This window comes from Lissotriton vulgaris, chromosome 10, assembly GCF_964263255.1.
Source record: "Lissotriton vulgaris chromosome 10, aLisVul1.2, whole genome shotgun sequence".
Taxonomy (NCBI): Eukaryota; Metazoa; Chordata; class Amphibia; order Caudata; family Salamandridae; genus Lissotriton; species Lissotriton vulgaris.
In genome coordinates this window covers 282,990,117-283,003,796 of record NC_141698.1, presented here as the reverse complement: position 1 = coordinate 283,003,796, position 13,680 = coordinate 282,990,117, and the positions used below count along the sequence as shown (strand labels likewise).

Here is a 13,680-nt window from a genome sequence, read left to right as displayed (position 1 = left end):
AAATAGTCTCTACCAGATTAAGCATTACAGAAGGTTAGTATCTTGTTCTACAGGTTGTCTAAGGGGGTTTTGTCACAAGCATTCTCCTTTTGCCAATGGTTATCTGGCATTCTAATAATGCAAAGCTTGGTTTACTAAACGGTGAACCTTTTAAAAAAAATATATAACTTTTTATTAACTTTTCAAAAACATACAGTAACCTTGTGCTAATTTACTGTCACAACATATTAGTACGCAATACATATATATCCTCTACCCTGCACCACCCCTGCTCCTCCTACCCCAGCCCCCCCTCCCCCTGTCTTCTACCCCCCCGTCACCTCAGATTATCACATATAAAAACGAATTCCATATAACATTACATTAGTGGCAGTTACATTGGACCAATGGTCTACATTCATGATGAGTCTTGAGGTAAATAAACAGAGCCAGAACAGTGAACCTTTTGTTCATGCAGTCTACCAATCCCTCTCGTTTTTTGTTGTCATTGAGCAAGACGTTTTCTGTTCAGTTGCTGATAGGAATGTTAAGTATCCTCCTTACTTTTGAACGAGAGAACTCCAGACCTTATGGAGGCCAGATTCAAGGGACCAGTCTATGCCATATTGTGCTACTCTCGAAGAGAAGTCCTGCAGGTAGATGACATGGACTTCCTAACTCTTTTGTTTGTAAAGCAGTATTGAAGGTATATTTGACAAGCAAAGTTGTGCTCCTTTTTTCTTCTACTTCAGAATAGTATTGTTAACATTTTATTAATATGTTTTAGTAGATGTGAAACACTGGTATCTTTATTCAGTAGTTTTGCTAATTTGAGCTGCTATCCACTGTCTCTTTCCCTGTATTATTTTCAGAAGCCATGGAACTAGAGAAATATAAGGAGAGCGAGCCTGAGGCATTAACATTTGGGGAAGCAGCAGTAAATGACATAGCTGATGAAGAGACTTTACTGCAACAGAGTTCACATAAGAGTGTCCCTGATGTCTTAAAATTGGGCGCAGGCACAGTTTCATTAGGAATGGAGGATGAGTATTCACCACAGCAGAGTTCAAGTATCCTGGAAGAATTAGTATTAGATACAGCCACTCCTTCCTTAGGGTTGGAGGAGGAGTCTTCACAGCACCCGAACAACATCAGTGATAGAGTCTCTGAAGTCCTTGCAGTACATGAACCTATGTCATGCCAGGATCTGGAGCTCCAGCAACAATATCATGAAGGTAAAGATTCAGTTATCGCCCACTACAACTTTCATCTTGAAGAAAGCATTATGAATTTCTATCTTTCAAGGGAGAGTTCAGTTTTAAATGTATTTTACATTTAACTGGCAGCAAACTGATGAGCTTTCCAAGGGCATTCAGTTAGCCCTTTGCATGGCAAATACTTTAGTATGCACTGTCTCTGCCTGGTCCTTGAAGAGCATTGTGTTAACGTATACCATTTCCGACTGCCTCTTTCTCACTTCCAGTGTGGCTGGCTTTTCCAGAATGTACGCTTCTGCCTTTTCCTGTTCTTCTCTTCTACCCTTTGCTATCATACTTGTCAGTCAATTGCCACACCCAGACTTTGACAAACCCATTTCTGTTTGCTTGCATAATTTAACTTGGGCCTCCTCACATACCCTGTTCTTCCTTTTCTTCTTATCTTTTTTTTTATATGGTGCTCTCATTTGCTGAGGCAATGGAGACCCTGTAGACCTTACACTCATCGCTAATTTTCCAAAAACATACTCTCCTGGCTTTTGCTTCCTCGCTACATTTCCCAATCTTTGTTTCTTTAACTCGTTTTTCAGTGTGTCTCCTTTTTTCTAAGTTTCCAATCCTGCACCTTGATATGTGCATTCAGATCTCAACATTCCTCAATTTTTCTGTTGTCCCTTTCTGGAGCCTACTATGGCTACCATGTGGTGCCTCGGGTGGGAACACGACCTAGGGACCTGTGACTGCTGGGTCAAGATGAACCCGAAGGCCGTAAGGGACCACAGTGGAAAGTCTTTGATGCCAAAGATCAGAAGACTCGATGCAGCAATATGTCAAGGTCGAAATGTATTTCCTGTTCCCGCTCTGTAGTTCCCATGGCAGATCTTCATCACAGTCTAAGTCTTCAGGTTAATCCAAAAAAAAGTACAAGAAATCTTAGTGGGAATCAGGCTCTCCAAGACATTCTTGAACTCGAGAGACCGTGAAGGTGTCAATGTGCCACTTGATCTCACTTGCAGTCTGCATCGGTGCAGCTTCCAAGCCTGTTCTCAGGGGGGCGGGGGGGGGGGGTGGGGGGTGGGGTGGGGGGGGGGGGCGGGGGGGGAGGGGATTTTGGCATCACGCGACTCTGCCCAAGCTTCGACCGCGTACATGACGTCAGCGAGGTCATATAAGTCCCACCCGGCGCTCTTACGTCAGTTTTTTCCTTTTCCGCGTGCAACGCGGATCCGGATCGTGCTCCGGGCCTCTCCAGGCCTTTCCCTATTGCGTGTGTATGGGAACAGTGGATGCCTTTGGGCTTTAAGACGTGCTCGTCTTGTGGCCGCCTGACGTCAGCGACGGATCCTCAACCCATCTGCATGTGGTGTTTAGGGGAACACAACGACTCCACTGATTGCGAGGCGTGCCAGCAGATGAAACCAAAGTCCCGGCAGGAGCACCGGATGAAACTTCTCTCAGCCCGCATGTCCAGTTTGGCATCGTCAACTCGCCCGGCCCTTGCGGATGGTTCTCGAAACCGCTACCGCTGTCTTCGACATAGTCCTTCTCCCTGGCCGCAAGAGCGTCGCTCACCTATTGGTAAGTGTCGCGGTTTGTCCCCGAGGGCCGGTTCCCGGTCTGCTGGGGGCGCGGGCTGTCCGCGGGTGGTGCGGCCCGTGTGTCGTCCCCCTATCCACCGTTTCCCGGTGTGTGGGCAACTAGAGCCCAGATGAAGACATATGCAGCGGCTTTGCAGGCCTTAATGGTTTCTCCTCCTCCTTCTTCCCCTCCTGGGACATCAGCGGATCCCTTGCAGTGTGCGGGCCCTCCGTGGCATCACCGGCGGCTCAAGCCCCGACTGGTTTGGATCCAGGTTTGGAGGATGTGATGCCGTTTGGGTGCAGCCATTTGGGGGTCCCTCCTTTGGACCATTGCGCCTCTGCTTCACCGCAAACTCCTGCGGGAGTCCCTGTGGTGTAGCGGGAGGTCGCCCGGACTTGGGTCGCATCCAGAGTCCCACTTGGTCCTCTTAGCAGGCGGTGGCCTCGTCTGAGGCCACACCGCTTCGGCACCAGTGACTGCTGGCCCTGGTGGCGCCACAGGGGCTGGCGAAGGGCCCTCCTCGTCCGGTCACAGGCAGAGGTTGGCGGAGTCCCCTCGTCCTTCCCCGGGTCCCTCTCGCCCCTCCACGCAGGCGGCAGCCTCATCGCAGGTCGGGTCGATGCCTTTCCGGCGCCGTAGCCTTACTGCCCTGGCTCCGGCTCAGCCCCGGTCTCCTGCGCCGAGCGCTGTGGCGGAGGTCGTTCTGGCATCTCCCCTGGTTCCGTACGACTATGGAAATAAGAAATATGTGTAGGAGGGTCTAGGGGGTAGTATTTATAGACTAACTAGACTCCACACCCCTAATCACAAACATATATAACTACGGGGAGAAAGTCAGTCTGAAAATTGATAAAAAACCTCGAATGCTCAAAATAAACTTCTCACCAGGTTGACATAGCTTGCCCTAACACTGGCTTTAGAGAAAGTGTCTCCATCAGCCCACCCATTCGGCCGAGCATAGTCATTTGGAAGACTCAAAGAGGGGTCAGATTTAGCCAGTGTTGCTCTAAGGCTAACATGAATGGAAACTTGACCTAATGCTCTCAGAAATTCTCAGCCACAGTTTGTTCAAAGTATGAAGTCACTGATGGAGTGCAGTGCAAGTGATAGGTGTGTGTGAAATAAAAATGACTAAGAGGACAACATTTTTTTATTAAGTATTGTCCTAATGCCATGAGTAAAAACCGCCTGATAGTATTGAAAAGAATTCACTATCTCCTGGCAAAGTGAGGTCGACATGTTTCAGCCGTGCTGCCAACTTGCCCGACTTTCTTCAGGACCTTAATGGTATTAGTTGCTACTGCAGGAAAGATAAAGGTAAGTGAACTATACTATACATCTAATTTTTCATAAAGAAGTAAACAGATCAGGTATAGGTACTTCTGTGCCCTTATGTTCTGGTTGCTCCAGGTTGGGGCCTGCCTTCCACCCCCCCCCCCCAATCCCCCTCCTCTCCCTTTATTACTACAGTTCTGGGCCCTCTATCCTCTAGGTTTGGGTCTTTGGCTGTGCCTCTGCCCTTTGTTCCTTATGAGGTTTGTCACACTCTGTGATGGGGCTGTCTTGGAGTTGGCTGTTCCTGGTTTGTCCCGGACTGGTTCCCCTTTATTGTTTTTGATTCGGGTTGTAGTCCTGCTATATGTTATCATGATATTTTTACATATGGGCTCTGTACTTTATTCTCTTCCCTGCCTTTGGGTACTGCAGTTCCTGGCACTGCTCTTTATGGTGTTGTTCCTCACCATTCCTTTTCTTTTTCTGCTCTTTCGCACACTGTTCCTGTACTCTCACAGTTTTGCCTGCTGGCTCTGCGTTTTGGCATGGAAAAGTTCTCAGAAGAAAACTGAAGTAGGCGCTCCGGGGTGGTACTTATGTGACCTCGCTGATGTCACGTATGTGGACGATGCCTGGGCGGAGTCGCGTGATGCCGCCCCCACCGGCCCGCAGGGATGATGTGGCAAAAAAAAATTCCGGATCCAGTCTCACTCCTGGGTATAATTCTACGTTAAGGAATCTGTGGCTAGAATCATCTCTACCAGATACATCGTTACCGAAGGTAAGTAACTCGTACTTTCGGCCCTTTACCAGTTACCTTTGGGGTGCATTTGGGCCCCCATGATCCACAGCGGCCTCCAGCCAGACTTCTTCCAGTGGGTTGGCCCTTGGCGCCATCTGTGCTGCTTAAACCCACTTCAGGTTCAGTACTGGCTCCAGTCCTGACTTCGGTTTCTGTGCCATCCACTGCACCCATTACCTTGACATCAATGCTGATTGATGCTGCAGACGCTGGAGGATTTGCAACCCAGTATGCCCTCTGACTTGGAGCAGATTTGCTCCAACCAAGGCCATTTCCTGATCCGCTGTAGCGTAGCCAGTCGCAACCCCTTTGATTCTGACACTTTGCGCTTACCATGCACTAGAGCTCAGACTTTGTACAATCTTTTCAGGACTGATTCAGACTATGACCATTTTGATGAAGATGATGATGTCCCCCAATATGATAATGATTTGTATGAAGAATTACGAGATGCCAGTGGCCTGGATACTTCAACAGATACTGACCGTGTTTCTTCTCCCGACCTTGCCACCGAAGAAAGTGCTTACTTCGTTGTTACGTGAGGGTGGCAGAAGTACTGGACCCACAACTACATAATATAGAGGTTCTTGCAGAGGTACTCCAGCCTGATCAAGTACCTACAAAATCTCTATGGCCATTTAACAAAGCTTCTCTGGATACTCTCTTGGGCACTTTGTCGAAACCATGTTCGGGACCACCAGTCAATAGGCAGGTTGCTGGGTGCCATCAACCAACCCCAGGTGACTGTGACTTCTGTTACATTCTTATCACATGTATATATTTGCTCTGTATCTTTAAATGCCCTTGTATGTTTTTGTATGTAAGAGTTCCATTTAGAACTCTATGCAGCTGCTAGGTTTCAGGGTCAGTTTGATGATCCTGTTTGCATGGTGGTTGCTGATCCTGTTGCTGTGCCGCAATAAAGATAACTTCTTATTTCTACAAGTGTTCCTGTCTGATCTCTAACAAAATTTGGCGACGAGGGAAAATAACTAACTCAGCGGCACAGGTGTGGAGTTTTAAAAATCATTTGGAAGAATTTTGTGATATTTGAGATTCTTCGTTTTATTTCGAGCAAGACAGATGTCCACATACTTTGCAGGAGCAACATTTACACTGTCTGCCGAAAAGCCCGATGATTTAACTCCTACCAACAGTGAGTGAGGCATTTTTGATAGTTTTCATCGAAATAAATTTCATGTACTTTTAAATTCATCTCACCGGCAGCTGGGGCGGCGCGTGCATAAGCTGTATACTTTCGTATCACCAGCTGTTGGAACGGTGACCGCATCTCTGGAGCGTGGAGTGTGGAGACCGGAGCGAGCTTACTGAGCGTGGCGACAGAGCGAGCTTACTGACAAGCTGACGTTGTAGCCGTGAGCGTGTGTTTCCAGCTACGTGAGGTCTTCCAGCATCATCACGTTGATACTTAACTTGACGGCCATTTTGTTGTATTTGTCACTCTTCATGGAAACGCTTTACCGATCGTGAATATTTATTTACAGAAGAGAATTATACGATAAAAGAAACTTTTTGAAGTCATTTTAAAGCGCTTTTGAACTAAATGACATTTAGAGGTACTTTTATTCTTTGTGGAAATCGCATTTTAAAACATCGTTTTAAACAGCAACATACAGTATTTATAAAAAAAAAAACAAGGAACAATTGTTAACTACAAAGAAGCATTTTATAAACAGTGATTTACTAAAAGGTAACATTTTAGACATTGCTACTATTTCTACAAAATTGACAGTTGTCAACATCTCTGAAAAATGCAGTTTGATCCACCATAGAAATTTCTACAAAATAAAGGCGATCCACCAATTCCGTGGACACGATGGAAAGCGGAATTTTTCAACTACATGAAGGCAATTGATGGAGAACGTATGGGTTCTGAGAGGAAAAAAAGTATTTTATTACATTGTCTAGGGTCAGAAGGTCAGATGGTTTTCAGAGCTTTACCTCCCATTCCACCTGCGGAAGGTGAGGGTGAAGGCTCTGTTTATAAGGAAGCGTTACTTAGGATAGAGAAAAGATTCAAACCTGTCTCTAACATTGCTTTGAACAGGTATAAATTTTATACACGTGCTGAGCATGAAATGGAGTCATTTGATGATTTCATCACTGCTTTAAGGTCTTTATCTTTACATTGCAATTTTGGTAATATGTGTGATGAAATGTTGAGAGACCAAATTATTGTACATGTTAAAAATAAAAAAACGCAGGAACGCTTATGGGAATTGGGAGATCCTAAGTTGTCGGAAGCAATTGCCATAGCTAAATCCATGGAACAATCTGAAAAGTGGTTGTTGACAGTCAAAAAACATACTGAACATAAATCTGATTCTGGGGATGAAGTTTGTGTTATTAAACATACGGATGGTCAAGTTCCTGATAATTCACATGTTCAACAGCCTTACTCTAGGACAAATAATTTGGGGCAATTTAAGAAGTTTGACAAAAACATTACATGTTATAAATGTGGTAGTAAAGGATATGTGGTTTCATACACAGGGTGTCCTGCAATGTACAAGGAGTGCAGAAAATGTGGGAGATTGGGTCATTTTTCTACTGTGTGTAGAGATGTTAGGAAATTTGTACCTAATCCGAGAAACAAAATAGCTTATGTTACTGATGAAACACCCAAGGTATGTAAATGTTCTTGTGGTTCTGGTTCCTCATGTAGTGAAGAAAAGAAAGGATTTGTTGTTTTCATTAGTGAAGGTATTTCTAATCTTAATGATTCCAATGAAAATGGTTCAATTAAGAAACCAATATGTGAGATGTTTGTGTTGGGTCTTCGGATTAACTTAATGGCAGATTCAGGATCGCCTTGGACAATAATTACCAAGGAGTATTTTGATGAGCGTCTTGGTTCGGTTTTGAATTTCAGTGATATTTTACCATCTGATGTTTGTCCTTTGAGTTTTAATGGTTCCAAAATTGATATTAGTCTACGATGACCGTCGTAGACGAATGAGGTTGTCGACGACGACAGTCGTAGACGATGGCTTCGTCTACGACGGTCGTCGACGGCGGGCCTCGTCTACGACCGTCGTCGACGACGGGCCTCGTCTACGACCATCGTCGACGGGCCTCGTCTACGACCGTCGTCGACGACGACCTCATTCGTCTACGACTGTCGTCGACTAAGGACGGTAGTTGACGACGGCCTCATCTAAGGGGATAGTCTATGAGTGCCTGATCTTTGATAGTGTCATCTACAATGGCAATGCCTAGCTACGACGGTAGTCTATGACAGCCTTATCAAGGTAACCTCATATACATATGGCCTCATTTTTGAATGGCCTACACTACACATGGCACCATCTATGAATGGTATCATCTACGGCTGGCCATCATTCGATTGCCTCATCTACGGAAGATATCACCTATTTTAACCTCATCTATGATGGTATTGCTATGACTGTCTTCTATGACAGCATCATTCTCAAACAATGGCCTCGTCTGCCAATGGCCTCGTCTACCAATGGCCTCGTCTACCAATGGCCTCGTCTACCAATGGCCTCGTCTACCAATGGCCTAGTCTACCAATGGCCTAGTCTACCAATGGCCTAGTCTACCAATGGCCTAGTCTACCAATGGCTTAGTCTATCAATGGCCTACTCTACCAATGGCCTACTCTACCAATGGCCTCGTCTGCCGATGGCCTCGTCTGCCGATGGCCTCGTCTGCCGATGGCCTCGTCTGCCGATGGCCTCGTCTGCCGATGGCCTCGTCTGCCGATGGCCTCGTCTGCCGATGGCCTCGTCTGCCGATGGCCTCGTCTACCGATGGCCTCATCTACCGATGGCCTCATTTATGTTACCCTCATCTACGGATGCCCTCACTTATGATTGCTTCATCTTCATTGGCATTGTATATGGCTGTCGTCTATGACAGCCTCGTCTAGGATGGTTGCTCATGACGGTTATCTATGACGTCGTTCTAGTCTGCAATAACCTCGCCTACATAACCATGTCTACGACAAAGTCAATCATGAGATTGGCTGCGATGGCTTCAGCGGTAACAACATCATATATATATATTTAATGTAGTGGGCAACAGCTAGATTTTGACTGCCAGCTACAGGCGAGCAAGCAGAATATCTCCTTCATGGTTTCGAGGAGGTATGCAGGAAAATCATGAGAGTGGTACCTATAATAGACTAAGTCTACTCCAGTAGTGTTTCTGCGCATAGAACAGAAATGATGTGTACCAACTAGCAGCCCATCCGGTCTGATAGGCCACCGTTGGACCAGATTCAGTAATTTCACAGACCACTCAACAGCAATCTAAAATCCTGCAATGCCTATCACCACACCGCCTGACAAAGAAGGATGTTGTCTGGACCTTATGGGGAAAAAATTCTCTACTTTGGCAGCGGCCTTTAGTAGAGCTGGCAATCCTTTGTCCATGATCGGTTGTTATGACCGTCAAATGTGGTTGGACATAGCGAATTTCAATGACCTCATTACTGAGGACCGAAGGCGGGATGCAGGAAAGATTCTGTTGGAAGGTGAACATGCCGCATCAAAAACATAAGATTGCGCCTTGAACATCGGGAACACCAACCTCCGTCACTTAGCAGGGGAGGCAGGGCTTAGACGCCAGGGATGGCTTAAAGCCGCTACCTTCAGCCCTTAGCAAAGATTCTAGGCATGGCCTATGTTGAAGAGTTTTTGGTTTGGTAAACATTTTAATCAAGCCCTCTTAGTTATAAAACCTGGCACTGATACTGCACGATCATTAAGCACCCTCCAATATGGGCGCGGATCTTTCAGAGGAGCGAGATGAAGGGGTTTTCATCAATAGGAGGATATCAAAAGCAACCGAATAAGCAGTATCAATCTCAGTACAGCCTTGCAGCCAGGCATCTTGCCGTAGATAGTCTGTCTAGTTTCTCCCGTCAGGGTGGTCGAAAGAGATTTAAGTATCAAGGCTGAGACACTAACAGGAAGCAATGATCCACACAGGGCTCCAATCATTTTACCCTTTTCTCGCGTGGGCCCGAAGATTTCACGTTTTTGTTTACAAGTGACAAGGAACTATGTCTGACCAATGGGTTCTAAACCTAGTAACCAATGGCCACTTTCTGGAATTCTACAAACAGCCATATATTACTCCGCCCAGGGGTCCCCCTTTCTCTCCCCCTCGTTTTCACAACAATTAAGTTATTTAAACAAGGAAATGGCTTCTCTGGATGGAGAGGATGCAAATTTCCACATACCTGTTCACACCTATAATGGGTGTCAGCCACGCGAATGCAAACATTTGTGCTGTTTGGGGTGAAGTGCTCCCGTTTGGGCTGAGATCGTCACCAAGAGCCTTTCACGAAGTACTTGGTACCAGTGACAGCAGCATTGAGATCTTGAGGAAGGCAAGTATTCCCCTGTCTAGACGATTGGCTGCTCAAAGGTCCTTCAGAACACGAAACCAAGATTGCCACAGTAGATGTACCCATCTCGTCTTTTCTCTGGTGGGACAGATTCTCAATGACTACAAATTGCAGTTAGGTCCTCTCCAAGTAAATGTATTTTCTCTGAGCAGGATTAGACACAATCCAGAACAAAGCATTCTTGTCACACGACCGCCAGTTGCGTTTTCAAAAAATGGCAAGGTTAACTTCAAAACGTCAGTTTAAGTTCAAATGTTTGCTTCGTTCCTGAAGATGTGCTCTTCAGCGATACATCTCATACCCTTAGCATGGCTCAAAATGAGACCTTTTCAGGAAGAACTACAGTTTCAAGAACAATAAACAATGGGTGCAAACCATTCCAGGGTTAGTTTTTACGACTGATGCCTCCATAAAGGAGGTCATCGGCAGGATTTGCAGAATTCAAGGAAAATGGTCTCAAAGACCAAGACAACAGCAGATCAACAGGGTTGAGCTCCACAACGCTGTTCTGTCCTCCCAAGCATTCCTCCTGAGGATTGAGGTTTCCTCTGTGCTAGTCCAGACCGACAATACCATCAGCATGTATTATATCAATAAACAAGGAGGAACTAAATCAGCTACACTCTTGCAAGAGGTTCAGGAATTGTGAGAAGGTGTCGCATTTCACAAGATGTCTTGAGAGCTGAACACGTCAGGGCTCTCCACAATGCTCTGAGCATGTCTCAGTCGGACTGTCACGGGTGGAAGCTGGAAAAGGGACAGGTGAACCCAGTGTTCCAAGTTTGGGTTAAGCGGGCACGGGATCTATTTGCATGCAGAGAGAACAAGGAAGGCCGATATTATACCAGCAGGTTCCCTTAACAGGGATCAAGAGGGAAAGCCCGGTCCATGCAATGGTCAGGGGTTTGTGCGTACGCTTTTCCCCCAATACCATTGGTACCGAAGATGTTCTGCAAGATGAAGCTGGAAGGTTACCATCTGATTCTGATTGCACCCCGTTGGCCAATATTGATTCTCTGAACTTCTGCTATTGTTTACAGGCAAGCCCATTCGGCTAGGGCCTGAGCCTACGATGTTGTCAGGGGACGGAGGCCAAGTGGTTCGTCCGGACCCACAGTCACTACACATGCACGCACAGCTTATCATTTGTTAGAGTTCAAGGGCATCAACGTTTCAAAGAACTGTTGTGACATTTTTGCCAAATCTCGTGCCCAATGCACAATCCAGGCTTATCGCCTCAAATGGAAGCGATTTTGCGGTTGGTGTGAGGTGAATGCCATTCACTCAATTAGTTACTGAAGAACAAGTTCTCCATTATCTGCTCTCCTAGCCAAGTCTGGGCTTAGTTTTTCATCGAACAAAATGAGTCTTGCTGCTCTTTCCAGATTTAGGAAATGTTAAAAATGTTCTTTTTTCTTCTCTTCAGCACTTGCCAAACAGTTTATGCAAGGGCTTTTCCAGCCTTCTCTCCAGTGTGAGCAACCTCCCAGAGTGAGAACTCAGCTTTGCTAGCGCAGTTAATGCAGTGTACATTTGAGCTGATCCATAAACCAGATCTCAAATTCCTCACCTGGAAGGTTACCCATTTACTGGCTCTTACCTCGGAAAAAAGGGTTCGTGAGATCCAAGCTTTCACTATAAAGGAACCCCTCATTTTTACATTTTCCTCGGAACTATGTAACCCTTTGGACAAATCCCAGGTCCGTTCCTAGGGTACCAACACAATTTTACTCTAACGAACCGGTAAGATTAAACACATTCTTTCCGGATCCATCTGCTCCAGCTGAAAGAGCAATACACTCGCTGGATGTTTAACGCTGTTTAAGATTCTAACTACAGAAAACTAAGGATATTGGATGATCCAACCAGCTGTTCGTGGCTTATGGTCAAGCAACTCTTAGAACGGTTGTGACCAAGGCAAGAATAGCCAGATGATTAGCATCTTTTCTGCCATGACAAGGCTAACAAACCTTTGCAGAGGGAAGTCAAAGCTCCTTCCGGCTAGAACAGTATCAACATTCACAGCTTTGTAGGCTGGAGTAATTCCAGAAGATATGTGGAGCTGTGACATGGAAAAATGTCCACACGTTCACGAGACATTACTGCCTTCAGTCTACATGTCAAGAGGGTTCGGCACTTGGACAGGTGGTCCTACGCTACCTTTTTTCGTTAATACCATTTTTTGTTACCCTTTGGCTTTTTAAATATTATCTATGCTTGCCTTTATTCATGATATGCATAAGGTTATGCGATTTTAACATGTTATATTTATATGTACTTTAGTAGATATATTGGATGTGTATGAGATTTACATATCCATGTTTGGACTTTACTGTGCATGTCTCTTTAGTTCTTATAACTCCTTTTTTAACTTTGAAGGTTTGCATTATCAAGCCTCTGGTAACAAATAATGGAAGCAACTGGGAGTTTATCAGCACAAGTCTCCCACCATCCGCAAACGACTGTATACTTGGTATACTGCTTGCTATTCTGATTCAGGCATGTGAATCTATGAAAGATACCCCAATACTGGATAAGAAAACAAGTTACTTACCTGTAACTTCAGTTATCCAGTATTGGTATCTTTCATAGATTCACATGCACCCACCCTCCTCCCCAGAGAGTCCGTTCTCTAAGTTCGGGATACTTGTTCCCACTTGTGCTACGAAAATCTGAGGAGAACTGGCTCTGCAGAGAGGGTTCTAGAAGGTGCTGATAGCTGATTGGTTGTGACCAAATTCTTGGTTCTTTTAGCATAATGATGTAGATAGGCTACTAAGATATAGGCCTCAGGCCTTTCTTTTGGGCCTACTACTGTTATGTACCTTTGGTACTGCTTTTTTATTTACCGTGGGACTCCCGCCTCGGCGACGGGGAATGATTCAGGCATGTTAATCAATGAAAGATACCAATACTGGATAACTGAAGTTATGGGTAAGTAACTTGTTTTCTTATACCTGAACATGGCGCAATGTGTCTTCCATCAGTGGGGCGTCCACTTGCTCGATCGTGCCGCACTGCTGAGAACACGCAATATTACATTGTGCGTGTTTGAGTTCCAAAGTAATCTCTCTCTCAAAAACTCATTCCTACTAGAGTGGAGTTTGGGACTTTTGTATGCCTTCTTACTGCTGCCTCTCCTGCCCAAGTTCTGAAGAAAACCAGAAACAGCTGGGCCCAAATCATCCTACTGGTACAGGACTGTGCTTGGAGAGTTTTACCAAGAAAGCATGAGCATCTGTCCTCCAACCAAGCTGCTGCTGTGGGAGCATCTTCTGTGACAGCAGCATGGCAAGGTGATGCATCCAGGCCTTCAGTCTGCATCTCAATGTTTGGCGATTGACCTCATCAATCAATCCAGATTTATAAAGCGTGGCTTATCACCTGATAGGGTATCCTGGCTCTTACAGGGCCCTGAGGCTTAATCG

At 45.6% G+C, this 13,680-nt stretch overlaps 1 protein-coding gene across 29 annotated transcripts in view; it reads left to right on the top strand.

Moving 5' to 3' along the window:
- The window catches only part of MAP4 (microtubule associated protein 4), a 1,807,860-nt gene that overhangs the window by 875,495 nt on the left and 918,685 nt on the right, over window positions 1-13,680 (top strand). For 24 of the 29 annotated variants that reach the window (XM_086941043.1, XM_086941031.1, XM_086941029.1 and 21 more), the window contains one exon: window positions 852-1,214. The exons of the other annotated variants lie outside the window; for them this stretch is intronic. In XM_086941043.1, the coding sequence (XP_086797169.1) occupies window positions 852-1,214 (363 nt within the window). The remainder of the gene's footprint in view (window positions 1-851; window positions 1,215-13,680) is intronic. 29 annotated transcript variants of the gene reach the window in all.